Raw genomic sequence first — 13,666 nt, 5'->3', positions numbered from 1 at the left:
AGCCAGGCATACAAGGTTACAACTGTACAGGAGGTACTCAAAGCAAGATCAACATTAAATTTAAAATTAGAGAGGTCCACTGATCAGTCTAATAACAATGGGGAAGGAGTTATTTGTGAACTTGTTCATACATGTCTTCAAGCTTCTGCACCTCCTGCTGGACAGAAGAGCTTGGAAGAGAGCATTACCGGGCTGCAAAGAGTCTTTAATGATGTTGGCTGCCTTTCACAAGAAGTGTAAACTGAGTCCACGGATGGAAAGTTGGCTTCCGTGATGGTCTGGGCTGGGTTCACCACCTTCTGTTGTTTCTTATGGGCCTGGCAGGGCGGTTGTCATACCAGGCCATTATGCACCTGGGCAGCATGCTTTCAACGGCTCATCTGTAGAAGTTGGTGAGCGTCCTAATGGTCGTGCCGAATTTCCTGAGCCGCCCGAGGAAGGAGAGGAGCCATTGTACCTTCTTGACTGCCACATCTACGTGGGAGGTCCAGGACAGTTTGCCGGCTATCATCACCCCTAGGAACTTGACACACTCCACCCTCTCAACATAAGCTCCATTGATGTGCCTTTCTCCTTTGATCCTGAGATTGATGATCAGTTCTTCAGTTTTGCTGACATTTAGAGAGATTGTTTTCATTGTACCACATCACCAAGCCCTCTATTTCCTTCCTGTATTGTTTCATCATTGTTTGATACCTGGCCGATAACGGTGGGGATGTCAGCAAACTTGTAAATGGTATTTGGACAAAATTTGGCCACACAGTTGCATACAACTCAGTTACAGAACGATATTATTAAGGTAAAGAGGGTTTACAATAGATTTACCAGGATGTTGCTGGGAATGGAGGGGTTTGAGTTATAAGGAGAGGTTGGGTAGGCTGGGACTTTTTTCACTGTAGCGTATGAGGTTGAGGGGTGACCTTACAGAGGTTAATGAAATCATGAGGGGATAGATAAGCTGAATGGTAGATGTCGTTTCCCTAGGGTGGGGGATTTCAAGACTAGGGGGCACGTTTTTTAAGGGGAAAGGAGAGAAATTTTTAAAAAGACACGAGGGGTAACTTATTTTTACAGACGGTGGTCCGTGTGTGGAATGAACTTCCTGAGGAAGTGGTGGATGTGGGTACAGTTACAACATCTAAAAGACATTTGGATAAGTACCTGAATAGGGAAAGGTTTGGAGGGATATGGGCCAGGAGCAGGCAGGTGGGACTAGTTTAGTTTGGGATTATGGTTGGCATGGATTGGTTGGGCCAAAGGGTCTATTTCCATGCTGTATGAAGGGTGAGATGTCTGGAGGGAATTCAGGGGAATTTTTCACACCCAGAGGGTGGTGGGGGTCTTGAATGCGCTGCCTGGAGGAGTCGAGGGGGAGAGAGGAGGAGAGGCAGCGAGAGGAGTTACACAGGGAAGGAGAGATAGAGGGAAAGGACCTACAGAGGGAAGGACAGAGATAGAGGGATAGGAGTTACAGGGGGGTAATGAAGAGCGGAAACTTCACAACCTTTCTAAAAGGGCATGGATGGGCACCTGAAGTGTGAAGGTTCTGGGTCAAGAGAAGGACACTGGGACAAGTAGAGAAAGGTCAGTGCAGGTTCAGTGGGGTCGATGGGTCTCTGCTGTATTTTACGACACTACAATCTGGCTGTGAAGTAACTTGATATGCGCAGGTTTACATGGGTGAGTGGCCCTGTGTGTTTTATTTTCGCTGTCCTATGGTAACTCGGTTTTTTTCTGGTTGTAGGTTCCGAGCTGCAGCCTGCACACCACCGCAGCTCCTCTTCTACTCTCCCCTCCTCCCCACTTCCCTGGGCAACACTGTCCCAGAAACAGCCAGCGCGAAGCAGAAACCGGGGAAGGAAATATCAGAAATCAGGCAAGCAGGGGTCCAGTCTCCAAGGGGATCGTTCACCGGTATTTTCCAGCCCAGGAGCCCAGCAACCCCCAGCGGGTGAGAGAGGGAGAGGAGTTACTGAGGGAAGGTGGGGGAGAGAGGGAGAGGAGTTGGTGAGGGAGAGGTGTTACAGAGGGAAGGTGGGAGAGAGAGTTGTTGCAGAGGGAAAGAGGGAGAGGAATCACAAGGGAGGGGGGAGACAGAGGAAGAGGAGGTGAGAGGAGAAGAGTTACAGAAGGAAGGAGAGAGATAGAGGGAGATAGGACAGGAGTTACAGAGGGAAGGCGAGAATTAGAGGGAGAGGAACTACAGATGGAAGGAGAGAGATAGAGGGAGAGGAGCTACACAGGGAGGAGAGAGATAGGAGGGAGAGAGGGGGGAGGCATTACAGAGGGGAGGAGAAAGAGACGAGTTACAGAGACAAGGAGGAGAATTAGAGAGAGTGGGAGAAGAGTTACAGTGGGAAGGAGGGAGAGGGGGGAGAAGTTACAGAGAGGGAGAGGAGTTGAGGGGGAGGAGCTACAGAGAGAGGAGAGTGATAGTGGGGGAGGGAGAGGAGTTAGAGGGAAGGAGGGGGAGGAGTTACAGAGGGGGAGGAAGACAGGGAGGGAGAGAAATTACAGGGGGAGGGGAGACAGCATATAGAAAAGAGGGAGAGGAGTTAGTGAGAGGAAGAGCAGTTCCGGAGCGAGTGGGAGTGTAAGTCTGAGCAAGCCCCCCGAGTCTCGGGGAGAAGGGAAGACATGGTCTAACCAGGAGAGGGGACCGGCCAGTGCGACCAATCCAGCAAATTGCAGCCTTGCTTCCCCCACAAACCCCTGGGGGCAGAGCGGGGGGGGGGGGGATGTCCAGTGCACAAAGAGAAAGAGCATCCATTCTGAATTTGACTATCTCCTAAAGGTTGGGCACACAGCCCTGTGGAAAGTGCCATGCCCAAACTGAGCCGACGTTGTGCCCGCCCGTTGAGCTTCAGGTCAGTGCTGTGTGTGCTCTGTGTAATCTTGTTGTGCCGCTGGTTCCTGGCCCTGAGTGAAAAGGGCTGGCGGTCCCTTGGGATGGTGAAGCCAAGCGCCAGTGCAGTGCAGGGGCACCTCCTCTTGGTCGAGGAGAACTCCACCTGCTGGCGAATCATCAGGGGGGACAGGCAGGAGGTAGAAAGAGTCCTCCTCGACTCCATCACTGTCTCCCTCAGGCGCCAAGGAGTTACGGAAGGTGATTATCTGGACATAACCCGAAATTGTAGTTCCTTCCTCAGGGCCCGCAAGTATATCACTGTCCCCCTCAGCCCTGAGGAAGAAAACTTCCCCTTGGCTTTCTCCATGGTCATCCACAATGGCATTGAGATGTTCGAGAGGCTTCTACGAAGCATTTACGCCCCACAGAATGTCTACTGCATCCACGTGGACCGCAAGTCCCCGAGTCAATTCCATGCGGCTGTCCAGGCCATTGCTTCATGTTTCCACAACGTCTTTGTCGCAGCCAAGCTAGAATCGGTCACCTATGCTTCCTGGGCCAGAGTTCAGGCAGATCTCAACTGCATGGAGGAGCTACTGGAGACCCCCGTCCCCTGGAGGTACTTCATCAACATGTGTGGCCAAGATTTCCCCCTGAAGACCAACCGGGAGATAGTCCACAGCCTCAAAGCTATGAACGGCTCCAATGTGATTGAGTCGGACCCCCCGCCACGGTACAAAAAGGTAAACGCCTTCCTGTCTGCTGGCCTTCTCTTCATCCAAGTGTTTCCCCTCCCTCCCTCCGTCGTCTCGCGCTCTCTCTCTACTCTGTCTCCTCCAATCCTTCACTCACTTGTGTGCAAAGGGAAACGGGTTATTAAGTGTTCAGAGATGTTGGTTAACTGAGATTGTACAAAGGGATAGAGACTGGTTACAAGGGTGCAAAAGAATGTGCATTAGTTAAGAGTGTGCAAAGGAATCTAATTCAGTTCAGTGTGTGTAAAGGGATATACACTGATTACGAAAGTATAAAGGGATGTAGGCAGGTTAAGAGTGTACAACAGAATGTAGGTTTGGATAAGACTGCCTAAAGCATTGTTGTTCGGTTGATAGCGAGACCCCTCCACAGAGACCAGTATCCCAACACCAAGTCACCCTTTATGTACACATGGAGAGTCCCTGGGCCTGACCCAGCTTCCTCACAGCCAGCTCTGAGTGAATACAGCCTCTGACACTCTTGTTTCTATCTGTCAGCCAGGGGCTCCCTGATTTAACTGCCCCAATTAGGGAACTCATTCCCTGATGTCCATTTGCCTGACCATGTTACAATCACTACAGACGATGTATAAATGGATGTCCATAGTTTTACAGTATTCAAAGGGACATTGGTATATTAAGTCCTTTATTTATTCTCAGGATGAGGGCAGTGCTGGCTAGACTGCATTTATTGCCCAGACGGCAGTCAAGAGTCAACTGCATTGCTGTGGGTCTGGAGTCACGTGTAGGCCAGACCAGGTTAGGATGGCAGTTTCCTTCCCTAAAAGGAACCAGATGGGCTTTTCTCCTGACAAGTGACAATGGATTCATGGTCATCATTAGACTCTTAATTCCAGATAGTTATTGAATTCAAATTCCACCGTCTGCTATGGTGCGATTCGCACCCGGGACCCTGGAATGTTCTCCGGTCTTTGGATTAACAGTCCAGCGATAATACCATGAGGCCATCACTTCCCTTACTTGGTAGAATATAATATGTGTACTTTTTGAACGTTAATTATTTAAAGTAGATAAGATTGCCGAGGTATCTGGTACAAAGTGAGCGGGGTCTCTCAAGACCTGCAGAGCCCACAGCCAACAACTCAAAAGGCAAATAGAATAGTGCTGTTTATTGAAAGTAGGACAGGGTACAAGAATAAGTAAGTTCTAACAGTGCCCTAGAGGGACTTGGTGAAACCACATCTGAATTTTTCTGTACGTTTTTCTCTCATTTAAAAAGATAATGTAATTGCATTATAGCAATGCAAGAAGTTACACCCGACTTGCTGCTGGGATGAGGGTGTAGCTTGTGAAGGGAGGTCGAACAAATTGGCTTTTATACATTTAAGTCTGGAAGTCTGAGAGGAAATCTTTTTGAAATGTATGAAGTCCTGAGGGGACGTGACGAGGCGGTTGTTGGGAGAATGCTACGTATGGCAAAATGTTCTGCAGAATAATAGGATCATAAAAGTTGGCGACTTGCTCGCCAAGCTGGTTTGTCTTCATACAGACGTTCCATCACCATGCTAGGTAACATCAGTGAGACCTCTGATGAAGCCTGAATGAAAACAAACCAGTTTGGTGAGCAAGTCAACAACCTCACCTCACAACCTGAGCTGCAAATCTTTGTTAAAACTTTGAATAGGTCATTCAGCATGGGAACAGACCCTTCAATCCAACTTATCCATGCTGACCAGGTAAGCTAAACTGAACCAGTCCCATTTGACTGCGTTTGGCCCATATCCCCCTCAACCTTTCCTCTTCTTGTTGCCTTTTAAATGTTGTATTGTACCACGTACTCTTCTAGTTTGTTCAAGATTTGCACCACCCTCCGGTCCCTTTTAAATCTTTTCCCTCTCACCTTGGGGCAGCATGGTGGCTCAGTGGTTAACACTGCAGCCTCACAGCGCCAGGGACCCGGGTTCAATTCCAGCCTCAGGCGACTGTCTGCGTGGGTTTCCTCCGGGTGCTCGGGTTTCCTCCCACAGTCCAAAGATGTGCAGGTTAGGTGGATCGGCCATACTAAATTGTCCATAGTGTTCAGGGGGATGGGTCTGGGCGGGATGCTTCAAGGGGCTGTGTGGATTTGTTGGGCCAAAGCACCTGTTTCCACACTGTAGGGAATCTAATCAAAAAAAACCTTAAACCCACACCCTCTAGTTTCTTACTTTCCTACCCTGGATTAAGACTGTGGTTATTTGCATTATTGATTCTCCCTCCCCACCACCCCATGATTTTATAAACCTCTGTAGAGTCACTCCTCGGCTTCCAACACGCTAGGGGGAAAAAGTCCCGGACTATCCAGCCTCTCCTTATAATTCAAACCCTGTGGTCCTGGCAATATCCTTAAGTCTTTTCTGAACATTTTCCAGTTTAACATCCTTCCTATAGCAGGGAGACCAGAATTGTAAACAGTATTCTGAAAGCAGTCTCACCAATGCCTTGTACATTTACTTTTCTTTAACAGAGCTGTTAAACGATGGGATCCTCTTCTGCAAAAAGTTGCGCAGGCTGAGTTGGTGAATTTATCAAAAGCAGAGTAAGATAGAATCATAGAATCCCTACAGTGTGGAAACAGGCCCTTCAGCCGAACAAGTCCACATCGAACCTCAGAACATCCTACCCAGACCCATTCCCCTGTAACCCACCCTAACCTGCACATCCCTGGGCACTACGGGACAATTTAGCACGGCCAACCCACCCTAACCCGCACATCCCTGGACACTATGGGACAATTTAGCACGGCCATCCCACCCTAACCTGCACATCCCTGGGCACTATGGGACAATTTAGCACGGCCAATCCACCCTAACCCGCACATCCCTGGGCACTATGGGACAATTTAGCACGGCCAACCCACCCTAACCTGCACATCCCTGGGCACTATGGGACAATTTAGCACGGCCAATCCCACACATCCCTGGGCACTACGGGACAATTTAGCACGGCCAATCCCACCCTAACCTGCACATCCCTGGGCACTGTGGGACAATTTAGCACGGCCAATCCCACACATCCCTGGGCACTACGGGACAATTTAGCACGGCCAATCCCACCCTAACCTGCACATCCCTGGGCACTATGGCACAATTTAGTACGGCCAACCCACCCTAACCTGCACATCTTTGGACTGTGGGAGGAAACCGGAGCACCCGGAGGAAACCAATGCAGACACAGGGAGAACGCTCAAAATCCACACAGACAGTTGCCTGAGGCTGGAATTGAACCCAGGGGCTGTGAGGCAGCAATGCTAACCACTGAGTCACCATGCCACTCTATATTTGTTTCAACATAAGTTTCATGGAAGTTTCTAAGTCTCTCTTCAGAACTGAAATGGAATGTTGGCCCTTATGTCAAGGGGGTTGGAAAGAGTCAGGGCGTCTTACTGTAGCAGTACAGGATGCTGGTGAAACCACATCTGGAGCACTGTGAACAGTTTTGGCTCCTTTATTTAAGAAAAGGTATTGTTCCATTTCCCATTTCTGAAGTAGGGTCTAGACCTGAAACGTCAGCCTTCCTGCTCCTCTGATGCTGCTTAGCCTGCGGTGTTCATCCAGCTCCTCACCTTGTTACCACATCATCACGTCATTGAGGCAGTCGAGAGAATGTTCACCGGGATGATCCCTGGTATGGAGGGACAGTCTTCAGAGCAAAGGATAAACAAAGTGGCACTCAACTCACTGGAGTTTATAAGAGTGACAGATGATCTCATTGAAACATATCGGATTTTTAAAAGATTTGACAGAAATGCTGAGAAGGTGTTCCCCTCATGGGGACCAGTCTCAGAGTAAAAGGCCACCAATTTGAGACTGAGATGAGGAGGAATTTCTTCTGTCATTGGGTTATGAGTCATTGGAACTCCTCACCTCAAGGAACTGTGTAATTTTAAAGCTGAGGTAGATAGCTGATCAGTCGGGGAATTAAGAGTTACAGGGAAGGGGCAGGAAAATGGATGTGAGGACTGTTAAATCAGCCATGACCTGATTAAATGGTGGAGCAGGCTCAAGGGGCTGAATGGCCTACTCCTGATCTATTTCTTAATGGTCTTATATTTGCTAATCAAAGATGTTATTGACACACCTCTGGAGTAGATGGGACTTGAACCTGGGTCTCCTTGGCCCACACCGTGTGGATTCTTGTTTAGGTTACAGCACAAGCTTGACTTTGATTTTTGTAGTTATCACTGCAATTCACATCAACCTGTCTTAGACCGAATTAATGAAGGGGAAGCCAGCACTGGTCTGCAAAAGATAAATGTACAATGCATGGATGAAGGATCTGAGAACTTTAATGCAGGGAATGTTGTCTGAACTGAATTCAATGACGTGTTTTACTGGGCACCAGATAAAAGGCTGGACAGAAGAATTGACAATACAATGATCCATGGATATTGCTTAGGATGGAAGGTTGGGAGGCAGCAAGATGCTTTTGAAATCTAAATGTTTGTCAATCGCTCTCTTGGATATATTCAGTGACCCGGCCCCTATAGTTGTCTGCGGTCAAGAATTCCATAAGTTCACTATCCTCGGAACGATGAAACGTTTCCTCATCTCAGCCCTAAATAGAGGACTGCTTTCTGTCCATTTAGAGGTAAAATGTTACAAATATTCGGGGAGAACAGGAGAATTGGCAAACATTGAGGACGATGCAGATTGAGCACAGCCACCAGAATGCACTGACTGCTTCTAGTCAGAATATAATACAGAGGAGAATGAGACGATAGGTTTTGGGCAAAGGGATGTGAAGAGGTAATATAGACAAGATGGCATGATTGTAAAGTGCACACAGGCTTAGAGGGACCTGGTGATCAATATTCATCAACATTTGAAGGTGGAGGAGGGTAGGAAAGCGTAAGGATTTATAAACCGAGGCACCGATGACAATAAATTATGCTGCATGGTTTGTCCCCAGTTGGATTATTGCGTCCACTTCTGCTCATGACGAAATGATATGAGGGCCTTTGGGAGAGGGGGAGAAGAAGTGATTCTGCAGAATGCTGCCACAGTTTATGTTGAATGGCTCAGGTAGAGTGTTCAACATTGAAGCAAAGGAGATTCAGGGGAGGTTTGATTGATGGGCACAGGGTTACCACTAGGTGACAAGCACAAGGAAATACCGTTAACTATACACCACTTGCACATGTGCAGTGGGATACAGATGCAAGATTTTGGGTCAGAGGCACGGGGTCGGAGTTGGGTGAGACCAAAGGAATCAAAGCCTAAACTCAATAAAAGGGCTGTGAAGTGAGGATTGTATTAAGTTGGGGGATGTTAGCTGCAAGGCTAATTTGGGAAGATAATGGAGAATGAGAGCAGATTGAGCAGAGCTGCACGAGATGACGGCAAATTCCAATGTAAGGTGGATAAAGAAAGAGATCTGCTCCTGTACAAACAAGGAACAAGTGACGGCCACTGGGCCTTTACGGTCTGGCCCACCCATTCACATTCCTGCATACCCTCGATTTAATCTGTCTCCCCCGTTGGCAACCAAGGATTTATACCTCCCATGAGTTGATGCCACAAGGCCTGAAGTTGAAAGATATCTTCGGATGCAGTGTGTGAGGCAGAAGCTTTGGGTTTAAGTCCCACTCCAGGAGCTAAAGGCCAGAGGCAGGTATCTTCACTGCCGTCGAGATGTGCACAAGGCTACGGGTCAAATGCTGCAAAATGGGATGAGAGTAGCTAGCAGCTTGATTTTTTTTTGAATGGTGGGGACACAGTGGGCTGAAGGGTTTCTCTCTTTTAATGCTGTAGACCTCCATGACCTGAGGGCACAGAGTCATATAGCATGGAAACAGACCCTGCAGCTGATCTGTGCTGACCAGAGATCCCAATCTTACCAAAGTCCTATTTACCAGCATTTGGCCCAAATCCCTCTAAACCCTTTCTATTCAAGTACCTATCCAGATGCCTCTCAAATATTGTTACTGTACCAGCCTCCACCAATTCCTCTGGCAGCTCGTTCCATACATGCCCCACCCTCTGTGTGGAAAAAGTTGTCCTTTGGGTCCATTTTAAATCTTGTCCCTCTCTCCTTAAACCTATGCCCCTCTAGTTTTGGACTGCCGCACCCCTGGGGGAAAGACCTTGTCTATTCACCCTATCCATGCCCCCCATGATTTTATAAGGTCACCCCCTCAGCCTCCGACACTCCGGGGAAAGTAGCCCCAGCCTCTCCCTGTAGCTCAAACCCTCCGACGCTGGCAACATCCTTGCAGATCTTTTCTGAACCCTTTCAAGTTTAACAGCATCCTTCCTGTAGCAGGGAGACCAGGATTGCACACAGTATTCCAAAAGTGGCCCTAACCAATGTCCTGTACAGCCACAACATGACCCTCGCAACCCCTATACTGAATGTATTGACCAATGAAGGCAAACATTGTAAATGCCTTCTTCCTATCCTGTCTACCTGCAACTCTAATTTCAAGGAACTATGTATGTGCGCCCCATGTCCTTCTCTCTAAGGCAGAAGCTCTGGGTTCAGTTCCCATTGTAGTCATTGATCACAATAGGAAGGTGTCTTCAGTGGACTAGGAAGGCATGCAAGCACATTTTCCAAAGGACTAGAATAGTTAGGAACATGTTTTTATGGCCAGTGCAAACACAATAGGTCGAAGGGTCTGTTTTTTTTCCTGGTGCTGCAGATCTCTGTCAGGGCTTGAAGTTATTTCTTCTTGGGAACCAGAATGACTGGGAGAGCTTGTGGATGAGTTAGACCTTTGCTCAGCAAGTGAGCATTGGGAGATGGTTTGGGAGGCAGGGATATAGTGGGGAAAATGCAGGAGACTGGGACTAGGAGGTAGGAACGGCGCAGTCCTGAGGGGCCAAACAGCCTCATTCTCTGCTTTACAGTGCCCGTAACTGATGGAAGCAGCTTACTTTCTTGCATGCCGGTGCGGGGGGGTGGGGGGTGGTGGCGGTAGCGCAGAAGAGTCAAGGAAGAACCCCAGTGGCAAAGTCACAATGTTGAGAAGTTACAATCTCTTGTTTTCTCATCTCGTCTCGCTAAGTGTCCCTCTCGTGCTTGCCTTTCAGAAACGTTGGCAATACCACCACGATACCCACGACCGGGTGGTCTTGACCGGTCAAGTAAAGGAGCCGCCCGACATCAACTCCTCCATTTTCGTGGGCAGCGCCTACGTCATGGTCACCAGAGAGTTTGCCACCCATGTGTTCGCCAGCACCGCGGTCAGGGCCTTCCTCAAGTGGTCAGAGGACACCTACAGTCCAGACGAGCACGTGTGGGCGACCCTGCTGAGAATGCGTGACACGCCCGGCTATGTCCAGTACACCCGGGGAACGGCGAGGAACCTCGGGCGGGCAGTGAAGTGGTCCTCCGAGGCTGGCGATGTGGCAAAGGGTGCCCCCTACAGCCACTGCACGGGAATGTACCGCCACATGATCTGTGTGTACGGGGCAGGGGATCTCCAGTGGCTACTGAACCAGAGACCCTTCTTTGCGAACAAGTTTGACCCTGACCTGGACAACGTGGCAGTGCAGTGCATGGAGGAATATCTCCGGAACAGGACGCTGGGTGAAACCGGGGCTGGGGTGCGGGTGGGGGCAGGGTAAACCCAGGCAGCGGTTGGGGGGTGGAGGTGGCTGTGAGACATAGGAGACACTGTGAGACTGAGTGCTGTAACATTTAGGCATTGACACTGGGCAATAATACCGGACACTGAGATTTTGTACTGTTATCTTGGGGATACTATAACACTGGGCATTGATACTGGGCACTAACTAATGCCAAGCACTGAGACTTTGCACTGTTATCTTGGGCACGGTAGAGACTGGGTGCTGCAACACTGGGCACTAATACTGGACACTGGAGAGACTTTCTACTGTTATCTTGGGAACAGTAGAGACTGGCACCGTAACACTGGGCATTGGCTCTGGGCACTAATGCCAAGCACTCTGACTTTGTACTGTAATACTGGGCATGAGCCAGGCACTGAGATTGGGCACTGTAATGCCAGGCACTGAGAGACTTTGTACTGTAATGTTGGACACTGGGACTGGCAGGCGACTTACTGCTCTAAGAACACTGCAGACATTCCAGCTCTGAGATGTTGTTCTTCTCAGGGAATGACAGCTGGATGGATATTGAACTGGTCAGTCCGTAAGAGGAATGGTGTCGGCCAGTCAGTGACTGAGAAAGAAAGAGATAACAATGAGCGGACTCACTCTGACTGGAGGAGGCATTGCTTTCGAAACTACTGGACTGGGCTGGTTTTGCGTTTATTTTTGATTTGGCTTTGTCTAGTTAAATCCCCAGATATCAACTGGTTGACAAGAATCCCAGTCGTAAGAAATAGGTAAGTGTCCAGAAATCTGCAGAAGTTGTTTACATTGACGAGGGACTTTTGAATTCAAACAAGATAACAAGTTTCTGTGCCAGGAATGCATCATCAAGGGGTTTCATGATGGCCTACTCGCAACTATTATCTACTGGCAAATTGTAATTTTCTTTTAAAATTTATCCCTTAACTCTATGTCTGTCAGCATGTGAGAGCTATCTTTATGTTCAAAGAAGATTGCGCTTAGATCAGAGATGATTATAAAATTCCCTTGTTTTTTTGTCTGTATTCTGCTAAAGTTACATTGTTAAAATTATAAATTGTTAATTTGTGTTAAGTTATAAACTTGGTGCCCAAGATCTGTTGCTTGTAAATTTCTGGTTTAGGAACAATTGAACAATCTTGAGGGTCATTGAATGGATGAATTTCACTGTCCGATGAATCCAGTGATAGAGAGGCTGATTTGGTTTAGCTCGATATCCCTGTCATATGGGCTCTGCAATGCCAATCCTGTAACTCCAGACACTAACACTATGACAGCAGGTTTTGTCCAACAGGTTTGAAATCATGGGCTTTTAGGGTGCTGCGTGCTGGTCAGGCGAAGTCAAGGAAGGACCTGTGCTCCTGAAGTTTCTGCTTTCAAATAAACCTGTCGGTCTACAACCAGGTGTCCTGTGACTTCTAACCTTGGCCACCCCAGTCCAACACCAGCACCTCCACATCATGACTAGACAGTGTAACTCTAGACATTGTAGCTCTGGATGATGCAATGCTGGGCATCAATTGAATGCAGATAAAAATAAACCGAGTCGAAAAAGGAACAAACGAGATAGAATCTGTGTGTAGAAATGGGAAGTAAATGGGACTGAATGAGAAATAACTATGGCCGAAAATGAACAGAAATCAGAACTCTGCAATGAACCACAAGATGAGGAGCACAAGGATAGAGATGATTAGTTCTATAGTGAACGCTGAAGGAGATGTGGGAACAGGGGTCCTGTGATCGACAGAACTATAGAAGTGATGGCATCCAGAGCTGATGTAAAACATCCAAAGAGTTGCGGATATAAGTGGGAAGGGACTGGGCAAGGGAGAAAAAAATGGAGTCGATGTTATGCGAACATGAGCTCAAATCCCACCAAAAGAGTTGGTGCAATTTGAATTCAGTTTCAGGGGAAATGGAGGACATCATCCCCATTGTTGTGAAAACCCATCTGGTTCACTAATGTCTTTTAGGTAAGGAAATTTGCCACCTTTACCTGGTCTGGGCTAGACGTGACTCCAGACGCACAGCAATATGGTTGACCTTTAAATTCCCTTTGGGCAATTAGGGATAGGCAACAAATGCTGCCCAGCCAACAATCCATAAACAAATTTAAATAAATTTCTTCAGCTTTGGTACCCTTGTAGTAAACCTCCAGTGCCAACTCTCCAAGGTTGTTGAATTCATCGATTAATGTAATTCAGTTCAGTTCCCAGTTCAATATTTAGTTCTATTTATAGGGTGGGTGTAACTCAGATTTTTAATGCTTGCTTCCATTTAGTTGCATTAGGTGTCTTCCTGTAGTCCTCTCTGTTTATTAACCCATGACCCAAAAATCATAGAATCCCTATATTGCAGAAAGAGACCATTCCACCCATCATGTCTGTACCAGCCTTCCAAAAATTATCCCACCCATCCGCGTCTTCCTGCAGGCAACTTACTATCAAATCTTTGGACAGTGGGAGGAAACCCATGGGGACACAGGAAGACTTGTGGAAATTTTA

General features: G+C 47.9%; 1 protein-coding gene across 1 annotated transcript; it reads left to right on the top strand.

Moving 5' to 3' along the window:
- Nucleotides 1-2,528: 2,528 nt before the first annotated feature.
- On the top strand, nucleotides 2,529-11,174 carry LOC125449517 (beta-1,3-galactosyl-O-glycosyl-glycoprotein beta-1,6-N-acetylglucosaminyltransferase 3-like). Its single transcript, XM_048525334.2, has 2 exons — nucleotides 2,529-3,591; nucleotides 10,638-11,174. Exons 1-2 carry the CDS (start codon nucleotides 2,824-2,826, stop codon nucleotides 11,172-11,174), a joined length of 1,305 nt encoding a protein of 434 aa, XP_048381291.1. The 5' UTR covers nucleotides 2,529-2,823.
- Nucleotides 11,175-13,666: the final 2,492 nt, after the last annotated feature.

Source organism: Stegostoma tigrinum, chromosome 46 (assembly GCF_030684315.1).
Source record: "Stegostoma tigrinum isolate sSteTig4 chromosome 46, sSteTig4.hap1, whole genome shotgun sequence".
NCBI classification, from domain to species: domain Eukaryota; kingdom Metazoa; phylum Chordata; class Chondrichthyes; order Orectolobiformes; family Stegostomatidae; genus Stegostoma; species Stegostoma tigrinum.
Note: the sequence above shows the minus strand (reverse complement) of the source record. Positions and strands in the feature narration are given on the sequence as shown.